The sequence below is a fragment of the Colossoma macropomum genome, unplaced genomic scaffold, assembly GCF_904425465.1.
Source record: "Colossoma macropomum unplaced genomic scaffold, Colossoma_macropomum, whole genome shotgun sequence".
Taxonomy (NCBI): Eukaryota; Metazoa; Chordata; class Actinopteri; order Characiformes; family Serrasalmidae; genus Colossoma; species Colossoma macropomum.
In genome coordinates, this window is record NW_023494882.1 from 66472 (window position 1) to 83082 (window position 16611).

General features: G+C 41.0%; 1 protein-coding gene across 1 annotated transcript; it reads left to right on the top strand.

Moving 5' to 3' along the window:
* The first annotated feature begins 7518 nt into the window (after window positions 1-7518).
* Window positions 7519-15414, top strand: LOC118800389 (E3 ubiquitin-protein ligase TRIM39-like). The gene is made up of 7 exons (XM_036560595.1): window positions 7519-7593; window positions 8053-8636; window positions 8742-8837; window positions 13358-13591; window positions 13687-13834; window positions 14719-14745; window positions 14846-15414. Exons 2-7 carry the CDS (start codon window positions 8055-8057, stop codon window positions 15391-15393), a joined length of 1635 nt encoding a protein of 544 aa, XP_036416488.1. The 5' UTR covers window positions 7519-7593; window positions 8053-8054; the 3' UTR covers window positions 15394-15414.
* Window positions 15415-16611: the final 1197 nt, after the last annotated feature.

The window sequence follows — 16611 nt, forward strand, 5'->3', positions numbered from 1 at the left end:
CCATTCTTTTCTGCAGGAGCACATGTGCCAGTGTTCTTTCAGAACAGTAGTTCTCCTTAAAAGTCCTCTTAAGGGCAGGGTCAGTTGAGTGATTATGTAATTACTGTCTGTTAGACAGACTGTCTGTAAGTGTTGCTGTTCTTAATTAGGAGCTAATGATGATCAGGAACAATATAAAGTGAAACCCATGGTAACTCATTACTAATGAACAAGGAGTTAATGATAATCAGGAATAGTATAAAGTTAAACACATGGTAACTTATTACTAATGAACTAGGAATTAATTATGATCTGGAAAAGTATTATAAAGTGAAACATATGGTAACTCATTGCAAATGAACTAGGAATTAATGATGATCAGGAAGAGTATAAAATGGAACATGGTAACTCATCATTAATGAACTAGGAGTTAATAATGATCTGGAACAGTATAAAGTGAAACACATGGCAACTCGTTATTAATGAACTAGGAGTTAATCATGACCAGGAACATTATTATAAAGTGAAACACATGGTAACTCACTATTAATGAACTACGAGTTAATGATGATCAGGAACAGTATTTAGAATGCATGCGATTGGTCTGTGAGTTTTCCGGGCCGCTAAAGCGGTACCGTAAAGGCTAGAAAAGTTACGCTGATTAAAATAGGACCACCCCGTTGAAATTAAATAATTCTCCATAGCTTAGTGGTTTTAGGTCCAGGTCCACATAGGACAGTGTCTGGGTCTGGACAATATCTATTATATTGTAGAGACTGCACACTGTGTAGTGTATTTCACTACTGTTAGAAGTGTTGGAATACACTACATCAGTTAGTAGTTCAGCAGGAACCTTGTCAGACTCAGCTATTGAGCAATTAATGTTGAACTGATCGGTAATTTATGAATAGTTATAATAAGAAACCATAGTTACTAAGTAATTCTCTATGAGACTCAGTAGTTATTGTTTAGTTAATAGTGAACTACCTTAATCATTAGTTTACTATTACCTACTGAGTAGTTAACTAGTAGTCCTTGATAGTTGAGTAGTTACTTAAATGTTAATGCAACACTACTCATTCGTTCCTGCTTAGTTACTTATTAACTACGAAACAGTACTGCAAATTTCTTTTACCGTGTGAGGAAACTGAGAAACAGTTTGTATTGTGTTATATTAACAGAATATTTAAGTTACGTGGGTTAGTTACGAGTGTCATATTGCCTACAGCAGAACAGCACACTATTTATCTATCAGCAGTCTCTACAGTGTAGAACGCCAGTGCACTCAGTGTTAAATTTAGGATGAAAATGTTCAGCATCATGCGTGGTCTGACTTTTATTCTTGAAGGCAGTTCCCTTAAAATGTCTCAAATGCGTTGGTATCTTGTGACACAAAAAAGGATGGTTGAAAGGCTACTGAAAGGTTTCTGAAAAAAAAATCTGGCTACTTTATTAGAAAAATCAACCCTGTACTTCTGCTCATTGGCGTTATTACTAGAAACACCCACCTTGTGCTTCTACTGACTGGTCACTTCATTAGAAACACCTGTTTTGTACTTCTACTGATAATACAATGATATTGTTTTTAAGCAGCTGTCATGCATCCCTCCAGCCATGACTCTCAGGGCTCTAATTCTCAGAACCCTCTGGGTGAACATGTGATGTCAAGGTCACCTGGTTCCACTATCAGAGATCAGCTTCCCCTGACTATTGATGTTTTTTATGTGTTTTATCTATCATGTGACTACATCCAGTTAATTTATAAGCCTGGGCTTAAGGCTAGGTTAGTTGCGAGGCACTACTTCTTTTGTAGAGCTACTGAGCGTATTTGTCTGTGATCTGATCTACTTTTGTGTATCTTACCCATTGTTTGTATTTTCATCTCTCACTTTTGGACTTTGGTTGCCTGGATTTATCTTTGTATGTTTGTATATTTTTGGCTTGTTTTGGTTTTGACCTTCGCCTGTTTTTTGACCTCAATTGTGTAGTCCAGTAGTTATTGTTCAGTTAATAGTGAACAACTAAAAGATCTAACAGCTCAATTTCAGAACCTTGGTGTATCAGATAGAGATGTTAACCCTGCTAATCCCTCCACTTCCATTGAGGCAAGTAGTGCAATGTTTTCTGTAAGTAAACCAGACAAATTTGATGGTAATCATGACAAATGGTGTGGTTTTCTCCCGCAATGCTTGATTTATTTATTTTTTTTTAATTCACCTCAGAGTTCCGACCAGGCGAAGATTTCATTGTTGGTATCACGTTTATCTGATACAGCACTAGAATTCCACATTGTTTTTGATCACCCTCATGAAGGAGAAGTCGGTGGATAACTGTTTATGAATTTCATTCAGGGGAATCGTACTGTTTCTGACTATGCTATGGAATTTCAGAAGCAGTGGATGAAACCAATCAGCACTATTAGTTGCATTTCGCAAAGGACTTAATCCAGAGTCGATGACAGAGTTAGCTCACAGGGATGATGATTTAACTTTGGACCATATAACTCTTTCAATTCATTTGGGTTAACTCATACAGAAAACGGAAAAACCAAACAAGTCAACAAATACACCAGGCAACACTCCAATTCTGGTCATTCAGCTCTTTTTGTCAGTGGGTCACGTGATTCGAGCGAAGCAGATGACTGTGAGGCACACATGCAGTCTGATTCTGTGCACCTGACAGCAGAGGAAAGGCTTCATCATTTAAGAGGGGGTACGTGCATGTATTGTGGCAGTGCTGGTCATATTCTGTGTGACTGTCAGGCCCATTCGCACAGACCCAAGCACCGACCCTTGGACATGTGGTGAGTATTCCCACAAAGGGGTTGGTCTCAAAGTCTTCTTTCATACTTGTAATTCTTTACTGCCAGCAAGTTTCTTTTGTCATTTCAGTCCTGATTGACTCTGATGCTGATAAAAACTTCATTCACGCCTGACTTCTTGAGGAGCTACAGATTCCCACAGAGCCGTTGAAGACACCACTGAGGATAGCGTCCTTAGATGGGGATCCTGGGGGAGCTGGAAACATCACTTTTACAGTAAAGGTAACGCTACTAAACGTCCATATGATTGTACCATCAACCTTCATGATAATACAGTTCTTCCGAAATCTAGAATCTATCCTTTAACTTGAGAGGAAGAACATACCATAGACACATACTCATGTGGCTTCAGGTTTCTTTTTCGTTAAGATGGGGGTCTCTGTCCATGTATTTATTAACGAGGGCTAAACCAAGTTACTAAGAAGTATCCCTATCCTCTTCCCCTGATTCCTGTAGAGCTAGAACAATTGGGTAGAGCACAATATTTCACTAAACTTGATTTGAGAATCAAGACAATGCACACAATTTAGTTCGAATTAGAGAAAGAGATAAATGGAAAAGTGCATTTGCGACAACAAGGAGGCACTACGAGTATCTAGTAATGCCATTCGGTTTCTCGAATGCTCCATCTGTTTTCCAGGCATTTATCAATGATGTGCTAAGAGATAAGTTTGTCATTGCCTATATAGATGACATTCTCATTTACTCCCCTGATTTTGTTTCACATATTAAACAGGTTCGCTTAGTCCTTAAAAGGTTACTAGAGAACAATCTATACGTCAAAGGTGAGAAGTGTGAATTTTATCTTCAGTCCGTAGCCTTCCTAGGGTATGTCATCAGTTTTAATGGCATGGTCATTGACAACCATAAGGTTGAGGCAGTGATAAACTGACCCACACATTCCTTATTAAAAGATCTGCAGAGATGTTTGGGATTTGCTAATTTTTACTGACATTTCATTAGAAACTTCAGTTCCATAGCTGCACTTCTCACTGCTCTTCTGAAACTAAGAAACTCAGTTGGTCTCAATCGGCAGAAAATTCATTTACCATCTTCAGAGAGGCATTCACTATGGTGCCCATTCTTAAATAATCTGAACCCTCAGAACCATTCGTAGCAGAGGTTGACACTTCTGAGACAGGTATCGGAGCTCTTCTTTCACAGTATTCTGGTAATCCTGGTAAATTACGCCCAGTCACTTTTTATTCTCACAAATTACACAAACCGAGAGAAACTATGATATTGGAGATTGTGAACTGCTGGTTGTCAAACTTGCATGAGACTGCTAATCACCCCTTTATAGTTCTAACTGATCATAAGAACTTAGAATATCTCTGTACTGTAAAATGCCTAATCCCTTGACAAGCTCACTGATCCTTGTTCTTTTCAAGATTTAAATTTAGTATAACTGTCCGCCCCTGTTCTGGTAATATCAAGGCCAATGCTCTATCTAGTGTTTATGAAACTAATGAAGAGTAGAAATATTCTTCCTTCCACTGTAACTGTTTTCTCTATTCACTAGGAAATTGATAACGTGACAGGAAAAGTTCTTTAACTGTACCTACTCAGTGTCCTCCTGGAAAAATATATGTCCTTGCTCAGTTTTGTGACCGGTTAGTTACTTGGGCTCACTCCTCTTTAACCAGTGGTCACCCAGGATAAACTTGCACCAAAAAACTACTCACAAACCGCTAGTGGTGGGAATCTATGCATAGTGATATTCATAAGTTTGTAGTTTGTATCTTGTTTTGTTTGTTCTCAACATTAAATGCCTAAAACTTTGCCAGCTGGTAAACTTATTCCTCTGCTCGTTCCTGTTAGACCCTGGTCACACTTGGCGATTTACTTTGTTACTGACCTGCACATATCACAAGGTTTCACTTCCATCTTCACTACTGTAGATAGATTTTCATGGTGTGTTTGTTTAATTTCTTTTCCTTCTATACCCTCAGCATTCCAAACTGCAGAAACTTTAGGTAACCAGGTTTATAGATACTTTGGTATGCCGGATGACATTCTTTCAGATAGGGGTCCTCAATTCACTTCTCAGGTTTGGTTAGCTTTTTGACACATTGGGGTATCTGTTAGCCTTACTTCAGGGTATCACTCCCAATCTAACAGACAATGTGGATGTGTAAATCAAGAACTTGGAAATTTCTTGATAATATTTTGCCATAACAATCCCAAGGACTGGTCAAAATTTTTCATGTGGGCAGAGGTGGTGCAAAATTCTTTAATTAGTTCTTCTACTGGGTTACTCCTTATCAGTGTGTGTTAGATTTCCAGCCTCCTGTTGCACCCTGGACTGGCGCTGCTTTGAATGTCCCAGTGGAGGATAAATGGATGCAGCAGAGCAAGAGGGTCTGGGTGGAGACCCATCAGAGAATTGAAACTGCTCTACAAAGACACAAGTATCAGGCAGATTGTCATCATGGAGAGATCCCTGATTATCAGCCAGGGGACCGGGTTTGGTTGCCTGGATTTATCTTTGTTATCCTTTTTATATTGTTGGCTCATTTTGGTTTTGACCTTCAACTGTTTTTCGACCTCGATTGTGGATTTTGGATAAACTAGTAAAGCTTCTTTTTCACATTTTAACCACAAGCACTTGATTAAGTCTGACTTGTTACATCAGCTGTGATCAGCAAAACAGTTTCATTATATTTAGCATAATATTGTTACATTCACTTGAAATTCATGTGACCTTATTTAAAATAAGTTTATCGTGCATGGACTTCAGGCAGACTCACTGTGTAAATCTGTACACTTAACTGACATACGGAGAAAAAATAACCATGTATTGCCCCTGCTTGACCTTTTTGATTGAAAAATATGAATTTCTATATAGGTATGTGTGCTGTGACCATTTTTTCCAGGCCCCAACCACAGCAAGTTTACAGATTTTTCCACTCAAAAAAAGTTCATGCCATGCCAGTTTCCATTGCTTAATAGACCTCAGAAACAGTACCCTTGTACTGGCAGACCGGGCTGGTGGTCTATATTTTTAAAAAGGGGACCAGAGTGTGTGTCAATTACTAGGGTATCACACTGCCCTGCCTCCCTGGGCAAGTTTATGCCAAGGTGCAGCTGAGCGTGAAACGCTTGGTATGCAGATCAGCACCTCAGAGTCTCTCCTGGAAAAGGATGGCATGCCCCCTCCAGGTAATGAGAAAGGTCCTGCCCCAGGTGGAGGAGTTTAAGTGTCTTGGGATCTTGTTCATGAGTGATGGGAAAAAGGCTGGGACAGACAACAGCAATAATGCGGTCACTGTACTGGACTATAGTGGTAAAGAGGGAGCTGAGCGAAAAAAAAAAACAAAAGAATGAGATCACAGATACAAGCAGAGGAAATGAGCTTTCTTCGCAGGGTGGTGGGACGCATCCTACTTGACAGGGTGAGGAGCTCAGTCATCCAGGAGGAACTCAAAGTACAACCACTACTTCTCTACATTGAGAGAAGCCAGCTGAGTTGGTTCAGGAATTTGATTAGGATGCACCCTGGCCACCTCCTGTGAGAGGTTTATCAGGCATGGCCAACTAGGATGAGACCCTGAGGTCATCCTAGGACCCACTAGAGGGATTATATCTCCAAGTTGGCCTAGGAAAGGATCAGCATCCCCAAGCATGAGCTGTAGGAAGTTACAAGAGACAGGGCCGTCTGGGCTTCTCTGTTTTAACTATTGCAACAGTGACCCTAGTTGGATCAAGCGGTTTAAGATAATGATTCTGATAGTTATAAAGTCCAAATATGGAAAACTGAACTTATACCTCCAGTATATCATTATAACACTAGCACAGGTTGGCTAACTGACTTTCAAGCAGTTACTCTCTTTAGAATGCTAATTCTTAGTGGCTCATGTTAACATACTCTATTTATATAAGTTAGCCAAGTAGTTTTCTAATGTTGGCTAGTTTGCAGTTAGCGCATGAAGTAGGGGCAAGCATGTTAGCTCATGGTTAATATATTAGCTCATCTTTAGTGTGTTAGGTGGGGCTAGCATGTTAGCTCGCAGAAAGAATGTTAGCTCATGTTTAGAACGTCTTGTAGGGGCTAGCGCATTAGATAATGGTTAGTGCGTTAGCTCACGTTCAGTGGGTTTGGTAGGAGCTAGTGCATTAGCTCACATCCATTTATAGCAGTTGTATCCAGGACCTCATTTGGAAAGAGCTCTTACACATTTTATTTTGACTATTTTCGCAAGCCTGGCAGGAACTCCTCTGCAACTAATCTTTGTAACCTTTGAACCTAATCTGTATGAAATCTAATAATATTGTATTTCATTTGGTGAATGCCTGCCACCCCATAGACAAAGTTCTCAAGCTGCAACAAAGTTATGCTGTGCCTTTAAGACGCAGTTATTTCATTTGAATGTTCATGTGCTGTTGCTGAACACACTACCCTCTGTTTTTCATCTTTGTCAATCTTAACAGTAGCATTGCTTCATACTGGGTTTCATTCATGTTTAAAAGAACCTTCAGTGGCCATGATACCTGACTTGATTTGGTCTCTGTAGGAAATAAATGAGCCATTCGGAGTGTCCACACCAGTGCCCGTGTTGCTGAACATGTGCTCTTTGCTAACTTCACTCATCACGGCCACCTCTAAGCACCTCTTTCCTGGTGAGACGTTTATCATGAAAAACCTGCAAAACAGTGGGAGTGGCCTAATGATGTTACTTAAGGGCTCAGGTGAAACGAAAGTAAAATCAGTTTCATAACCAGAACTTTCAGCACGACACATTCTCCAGTTTGAAGCTTCCCCTGTCTTTCTTAGAAGAGCTAAAACACTGCAGGTAAAGTCTAAAGAAGGAGGATTTAGAAAATATGGAAGTGGTAATGTCTAAGCTTTCTTATTTGCATTGTTACAGCTGAAAAAGCTTCCTGTTGTTCATTTTATTTTTACTTCTAACTGCTAGTGGTTTCTGTAACTTTTATCAAAATGTTCAGAAAGCTCTAAGGACTATCACCTGTAACATTCACCTTACGTTTAACAAGTGCAAGCTGTTTATATGTGTAGATATCAGCTTCTTAGGTGAATGTATTCACTGGAATGAAGAGGTTGAAGAGCAGGTGAAACAGGAAGCTTCTGAAGTTGATCAACCTGTCAGATGCTATTGTTTATAACATGCCCCAGACTTTTTTCCCCAATGGCATTCTGTATGTTTACGAAAGGTCAGATATAATGTTGGTTTGTAAAGCATTTTTTGTGGTAGAAACTTCACTCTTATGATATTGCTATTTTTTTCCATCAGTCATGGCTTTCTCCAGCAGTTTCCTGTCTGAAGATCAGCTCCAGTGCTCTATCTGTCTTGGTGTGTTCACTGACCCAGTCTCGACTCCATGTGGACACAACTTCTGCATGATCTGTCTCAAAGAGTTCTGGGACAGCAGTCCACACTGCCAGTGTCCAGTTTGTAAGGAGGAGTTCTCCAAAAGGCCTGAACTACGTGTGAACACATTCATCTCTGGACTGGCTGCTCAGTTCAGGAAGTCAGATCAGGTGAAGTCCAGCAGAGCTCCAGAAACACCTGGCACATCTCTGGTGCTATGTAACATCTGCAGTGAAAGGAAATGTGCAGCCCTGAAGTCCTGTGTGACCTGTATGACCTCTTACTGCAAGGTTCATCTGGAACCTCATCACAGAGTTTCTTTATTAAAGAAACACAAACTGATGGACCCTGTGGAGAACCTGGAGGACTACATCTGCCAGAAACACGAGAGACCCCTGGAGCTGTTTTGTAGAGATGACCAGACGTGTGTGTGTCAGTTGTGCAGTGAGACAGACCACAAGACTCACAACACTGTTCCTGTAGAGGAGGAGAGTGGAGAGAAGAAGGTGAGGGACATTTAGACGATGAATTATTAACTGTCGTTATTTTTCATCATAATAATGTCCTCAAATTTGTGACTGACGCTGTTATAACGTGTCTAATTTCTACAGACACAGCTGGAGAAGAAACAGGCTGAAGTTCAGCAGATGATCGAGGACCGACTGAAGAAGATTGAGGAAATCAAACACTCTGTAGAGCTCAACAAAGTGAGTCTGTTTCTTGACCGTGACTTATTTTGCAGTTATTACTGTCTTTTCCCAGTAATATGTAAAATTCTAGCCTTTGGATAATCAACATGTTTACAATATTTAAAATTCCATATAATCTACAAGGAAATCTAGAAGGAGAGGCTGGATTCTGAGCGTGTTTGTAAAAAAATGGAGTCATAAAATATTTTGAACCCCAAAAAAGGGCCATAAATAGCCTGTAGGGGTTTTAGATTATGGGTCTATCCATGGCAACTGACCTGGCACCTGTCCAGTCACACCATGGATTTTTATGAAAAAAATTGAGCAAAAACATCAATTTAACTGATGAAACCATGTAAAAAATTAGATTTTTAATTATGAGTTATTAAAGTTTGCTCTATTAGATTCTAAATTGCATCGTACATTTTAAACTCAACTGGTTACAAACAGACTGAACTGACAGATGGGCAGATCTGAGTTGCTTGTGTGGAATGAGCCTTTTTTTTATTGTATCATTGCATATAATGGTTAACTTACTATATAAAGAATTATTGTTTATGTTCTAAACGTAAACTAATTAGGATAATAAGTGTAAGAGCAATAATTTACAACTATTATAATAACTGCTTAAATAAGCTGTGAATGTTCTAGTCACTGAGGCTGCTGTTAAATGAAGAAAGTTAGAAGGGGGTGGAGTTCGAGAGAGAGAGTGTGTAGAGAAGCAACCAGGAGTTGTTATGGTTTCTTTCTGACCTGCAACAATGAGTAGCCGAAGCAGTTGTGTTTTCTACATTAAAAGTGGTTCCACCGAACTCTAATGCCGAGTCATTCCCTCTTCTGTTTCCTCGTCCTCGCTACCTATTGCCAACCGAACTAAACCACAGCCTTGAGTCTCGGTAAGACCACGACGAAACGAAACTTACGTTTCACGTTGGTGGCAGCGGTGACCAGCGATAACTGCATTGAACATTTTTGAGTGTGTTTTTTGGTGGAAAGTTGGACTGTAGAGCTATTAGGTGGACTCTCAAACTTTTTTTCACGTCTGCTTAACTTTTACGCTACAAGCTGCTTTTATTTTGTTTGTTTTCTGCATTGTGAAATGGCGAACGAAGATGTACAGCCTGCTCATTTGCCACTGCGCACAGCAGGTTCTGCTGCCGCAGGGCATTCACAGCTCCCGTTTCAGATTGAACTTCCCGCTCCGGCTAGGGACTAGAGCCATTTAGTTCATGGATGCAGCGTTTTGAAGTTGCTCTTGATGTTTCCACTGCACGGTTAGAAAAAGCAAAGCTGCTAGCTGCTAGACTCAGTGGCCCTGCGTTTGCATACTGGAAAAGTTTACCCCCCGAGTGAAAACAGACTATGACCAAGCTAAAGCTCATTAGAGCGCTGTTTTTGGGCGAACCTCCTTTTTGGCTACTTTGCAAACACATTTAAATGCCTGCTCTTGCAGACACTAGGGACCCCAGGTTGCTGACTTCCAGTGGGGGCTGCGAGACTGTACTCACCCTGTGCTCCTGCCATGTCCTGCAAATACCCATGGCTGCCCATTTGGACATCCAGAGCAAGATAGCCTTCATCATGGCAGCTGCGTCGACTGCTGCATCACCTCTTCACATGCTTCCACCAGAGGGTGTTGACTTCTTCGTGATGACTTCTCACCACCTCGGCATCAATCTCCATCATCTGGGTGGACTGGCCATCCTGCTGATCAGAGTTACACCTTTGATGACAACAGCTCTGCCCAACTTTGAAGACCGCGCCACCCTCTTCCTTGTCATTATGACACACATCGCCAGCATTCAGAGCACTGGGAGGACTTCTCTCCTCCCAGGCATCGCCATGACAGGTACTCTACTCATTCCCCTTCCCAGGAACGTCACTCACACCCAGTTCATCACCCCTCTCATACAGCCCATACTTCTAAGCCCTATACTGCCCGGTCTCCATCCCCTACTCCACAATATGCGCGAGCGAGACACTCCTCAACCCCTTCCCCACCCTCAACCCCACATGATTGGCCTCCTCGCCCTTCTCACTCTTCCCCTTCACGCCATGTCCATTTTTCCACACCACATGATACTGTAGCCCCTTCTTCCTCCCAGCGTCGGGGAAACTACTAGAAGCTGGCATTGCGGGCCCCTCCTCAATCTGTTTCCTGCTCCTTTATAAGAATTACTCTCTCAGCCTCTGAACAGTATGCCTTGGTAGACACTAGTTCCGGTTTCTCCCTCATCACTGAGGAGTGTTGTAAAGCTATCTTTGCCCTGGCCTCTCAACCCATTAGTAAGTCTTTTGCCCTGGCTCAGTGACGGGACATTTATTGGATATGCATATTGTGCATATTGGTGATGTTACCTTATCCCATATATTTCACTTCGTGCGCACCTCCAGCCACCCTGTGATTTTAGGATGGGACTTTTACACAACACAGCGCCACCCTGTCGGTACCTCATGCACATTTACAGACACATGACACTGTTGTGCATTTCTTCTCCCCTCAACACCTTGTTCTACTACAGTGTGCAGCTATTGCTGCCTCTCCCATTACTGTTCCCCCTCTATCTGAAATGGTGATTGCTGTCTCCATTAACAGTGGCAATACCAAGGTGGCATGTGCTGAATCTTACGTAGGCATTGTTGAACCACATCCCCCTTCAACTTCTGCATTGGCTTTTGCTAGGACACTAACGACAGTTCATGATGGACAAGAGCTAGTTAGGGTAGTTAACCCCTCCCCAGAACCAGTCTCCCTTGCAAGTGGATGCCCATTAGGCCAGGTGTTTTTCCTTTCAGGCCACACACAAGAGAAATGTACACTGGTCTCAGTCATTGCCACGTCCAGCACCTCCGATTGCCCCACTCCAGCGGTAGATCTATCTCATACGTGTCTGACTTGAGTGAAATACCTCAACTTGAGAACCTTTTGAAAGATTTTGTTGATGTTTTCGGTTCCCACCCCTATGACTATGGCCATACTGATCTTACCCATCATTCCATTGATATAGGTAATGCTAAACCCATTAAGTTGCGGCCATACCGCACATCTCCAGCCACACAGGTCTTGTTACGGCAGGAAGTAGACAAGCTCTTAGAGCATGGTATCATAGAACAATCACAAAGTCCTCGGTCAGCTCCAGTGGTGCTGGTCCGGAAAAAAGATGGCACCCACCGATTTTGCGTGGATTACTGCCAACTTAATGCGGTTACAATTAAGGACTCACATCCACTCCCTCATGTGGATGACACTTTAGATAGGCTAGCTGGTGCCTGTGTATTCAGCACCGTTGATCTCACTGCTGGATATTGGCAGATCCCACTTCACCCTCGAGACAAAGAAAAAACAGCATTCTCAACTGGCACTGGGCTCTTCCATATTTGCTTAATTTATGCATATTTGCATAACCTTTTTTCCCTGACCCCCACAGCTTAGCTGTTCGAGGCCCACTGCCCACTCCTACAGCCCCTCCCACCTATTTGATCTGTCCCTTGTGGCATGACCCACCTGTAGCTCCTGAGTCAGCCCATCTCCTTGCGGTCCCGCCAAACCTGCTCCCACCCTCTGAGCACAGGGAAGTCTCACAACCACCTTTCCCCAGCCCCTTGCCACACACCTCTCCGGCACCAACAAACACCGCCCCCCAAGACCCTGCTCCCCCAGGCCCTTCTCCTACCCCTCAGGACCCATCTCCCGGCCTATCCCTTGCCCCCCTGGGATCAGCTCGCCACCAGCGTCGAGTGCCTGTGCACTTTTCATATATATTGATTGAACTTGCTTATTGGTTCCTTTAATTGTTTGGGACTCTTTTTGTTCTGATCTAATTTAGATGTTGGCCTCATCATGGCCTTTATCCCCCCTTACCTGTTGTTTTTAGTTATACTTCTGCAACACATTTTCTTTTTTTTTTTTTGATTCTTTTTGGCTAAAGATAGAAATGAAGACATTTCTTTTTGGGTGAGGGAGTATATGTAATAATTTACAACTATTAGAATAACTGTTAGTTTGAATAAGCTGTGAATGTTCTAGTCACTGAGGCTGCTGTTAAATGAAGAAAATTATCAGTGTGACATATGAGAGAGAGAGAGTGTGTGTAGAGAAGCAGCCAAGAGTTATGGTTTCTTTCTGACCTGCAGCAACGAGTAGTCGAAGCAGTTGTGTTTTCTACATTAAAAGTGGCTCCACTGAACTGTAATGCTGAGTGCTTCCCTCTTCTTTTTTCCTCGTCCTCGCTACCTATCGCCGACCGAACTAAACCACAGCCTTGAGCCTCGGTAAGACCGCAATGAAACGAAACTTTAAACTGAAGTTTTACATAAGTTTAAGAGGGTGGTGATTATTTGTCTAGTGAATGCAGACACACCAATAGGTCAACAAAAAGGTCAGGAAATAACTATCTGTGCTTTTACTCCATCTTCATTGCTTTTAGATCCATTATTGGAACAATAAACCTCTCAAACTACACAGTGAAACTTCACCTTCTGGAAGCTGATGCAGAAATACAGTGAACAGCCACAGAATTTGATTTGTCTCCTTTCAGAGAAACACAGAGAAGGAGAAAGCAGACAGTGTGGAGGTCTTCAGAGCTCTGCTGCACTGCATTGAGAGAAGCCAGGCGGAGCTGCTTGAGCTGATGGAGGAGAAGCAGAAAGCAGCAGAGAGGCAGGCTGAAGAGTTCATTAAAGAGCTGGAGCAGGAAATCACTGAGCTAAAGAGGAGAGACACTGAGCTGGAGCAGCTCTCACGCACTGAGGACCACCTCCACCTCCTACAGGTCAGAGTCCCTCTGTTTCTCAATAGTAATGCAGTCCAGCACAGGACAGCACTGCCCATGCTGAGGGATTTCTCCTCTCTCCTGCTGGACTGTAGGTTTACCCGTCCCTCTGCAGCCGTCCACTCACCAAGAACTGGACTGACGTCAGTATTAAGACTCATGTGAGTGTGGAGACTCTGAGGAGAGCTCTGTCTTATCTTCAGCGGTTACTCAGTGAGGAGATGGAGAAGCTTCCTGACATCAGTAAGTGTTACTGAGCAGTAAGAGCTTCTGAGGAGTTTTATTGTAGGACAGGATTTCAGGAACTCATCAAGTTCCTGATGGTAGAAATGCATGTTTGGTACATTTCAATATTTACTTTTGGATTATTCTATTTAAATTTACTTATGTAAATTAGTAACTTATGAAAAAACACAACTGATGAACAGTTATTTTGGTCTAAAGTAGGGTAAAATATTCTGGTGGACTGAGCCCAATTTATTCAAACTGAACAGGATGCTGTGCTGTTTTAATGTGATGAGCGGAGCAGGACAGCAGAGGAAACAGCGTGCTTCTTAAAAATACAACATTCTTGATTAAGTCTTATCAGTGAGCAGCTAAATGACTATTTCTGCATACAAAAGGTGTTTAAGATACTTAAATCTGCTTTCTACTAGATCATGTGATAAACTCAGTGAGATGTTTTTATTTTTATGCTCTTTTTATGCTTTATGCTCAGTTCAGTCTGAGTAAGTTTCCTATGACTTCAAACAGCTCACTAGATTTAACTCTCCTTAATTATTAGAAATAAATACAGTTGAGAGCTGCTAACTAGATAGCAAACCAGAGCAGTAGGAGACTTATTAGAACTGGACTGGACGATTAAACCTGACATTGTCACCTTAAATGAGAGCTCTGGAACAGAATTACTGTTTTCCTCCAAGGGCTTTACAGTTATCAAAGATTTTAATTGAATTTTATCGAACATTCTTTACAGCACTACAGTTTATTCTGTCATTTTGTGTGAATGTTACACCTTACTCTTCTTTGTGTCAAAGTTATAGCACTCTATTGTGCATTATATTAACCAGAAAATTGATTAAGTAAAACTTAAAATGATAAATTGTCCATTTTTCTTTTTCAAACAGAAATGAAGAGAATTCAACAATATGCAGGTTTGTAGATTCTTATTGATCACATAACTAAATATATGTATCTTCTCTATTTCATGCTGTTTGTTGTTAACTGGGTTTAAATTGTGTGTGTTTCTCTCAGTAAATGTAACTCTGGATCCTGAAACAGTTCATCCTAAACTCATCCTCTCTGATGATGGGAAACAAGTAACACATGGAGACACTCAACAGAGTCTCCCTGATAATCCAGAGAGGTTTGATGTATGTCCCTGTGTTCTGGGAAAGGAGGGGTTCTCTTCGGGGAGATTTTACTATGAGGTGCAGGTCAGAGGGAAGACTGACTGGGATTTAGGAGTGGCCAGAGAGTCCTTCAACAGGAAGGGGCTGATTAAAGCCAGTCCTGAGAAAGGATACTGGTCTGTGTGGCTGAGGAATGAGACTGAATATAAAGCTCTGGACTCTCCCCGTGTTCCACTCTCCCTAAAACAGGCTCCCCAGAAGGTGGGGGTGTTTGTGAATTATGAGGAGGGTCTGGTCTCCTTCTACGATGTTGAGGCCAGATCTCATATCTACTCTTTCACTGGTCAGTTTTTGAATGAGAAGATCTATCCAGTGTTTAGCCCCTGTTTCAATGAAGGAGGTAAAAACTCAGCACCACTGATCATCACATCTGTTCAACATTATAGATGAGGTTCTTTTTCAACAACGAACTGTTTCTTTCTATCCAACTTTTCATACTGTAACTGTGTGTATTATTTTATACAATCGTATCTAAAAGTTTAAACACCCCCAATCAAATGACGTTTTGTTGAATTTCTAAAATATGAAATTTTTTTCTAAACGTTTTAAATTCAGTAAATAAACAACAAATGTGCCTTACAATGTAAATAAGTGTGTTATCTGTAAACACAATGTTATTTGATCAGGGCTGCCCAAACATTTGAATATGACTGTACATACAGTACTGTCCAGAAGTTTTAGACATTTGAGAAGATTAGATATAGAAAAGCGGTTTATTTGATCAATGAGTGTTCGTTTATTTTAATAAATCCATGTGATGTTGGAGGCGTCCAGGAGAAACCTGGAACTAAACTTTGTTCTTCAAACCAGCTCATATCATATCAACTACTCTATATAAAACTAAAAAAAAACGTATTTAATTAGTTTATTTACATTTATTCAAATGTTATATGATGATTTAACAAAAAGAACTCACTTATTGTCAAGATACAGTACTGTATAAAAAGTTAATTGCACAGTGAAGGAATGAACAATGTAACAGGTAAATGAATCAGTAAATAAATGAATCACCATCTTTGTAACAGTTTCTCTGTGTTAAAGACACTCTCCTCTAAATCAGGGGTGGGAACTGAGGGCTGGAGTTCAGCACAGTTTTGAGATCTTCCTGCTCTGGTACACCAAACCTGGTGATTGACTGATGAGATTATTCAGATGTGCTTCATCAGGAAAGTTACCAAACTGTGCAGGAATCCACTGTTAAAGTCCGCACAGCATCCTATTTACTATGAACCAGCCTTACACTATTACTGCAAGCATGTGTTTAAAAAAATAAGGATAAAAGAAAATTACAAACCTCTGAACATCCACTGACATCATCAGGGGTCATCTGGATGGACATTTATTAAGATTTCTTGTTTCACTTTCTGAAATACATTAAAAAAAACGATGGTATAAATTAAACAGACAGATGGTCACAGTAGTTTTTAATGCATTATAGAATAAGAAAGTATTAGATTAATATCTGTACTGGCTGATCTGATAACAGTTAATGCTCTGCTAGTCAGACAGAGCTGGATCTTTAAATAAACTTCATAAAACTATATGCTGTGCTTATTTTATGATAAAACTTTACCTTTGTAAAGTGTGTTTTAGGAGCATGTGTTACTG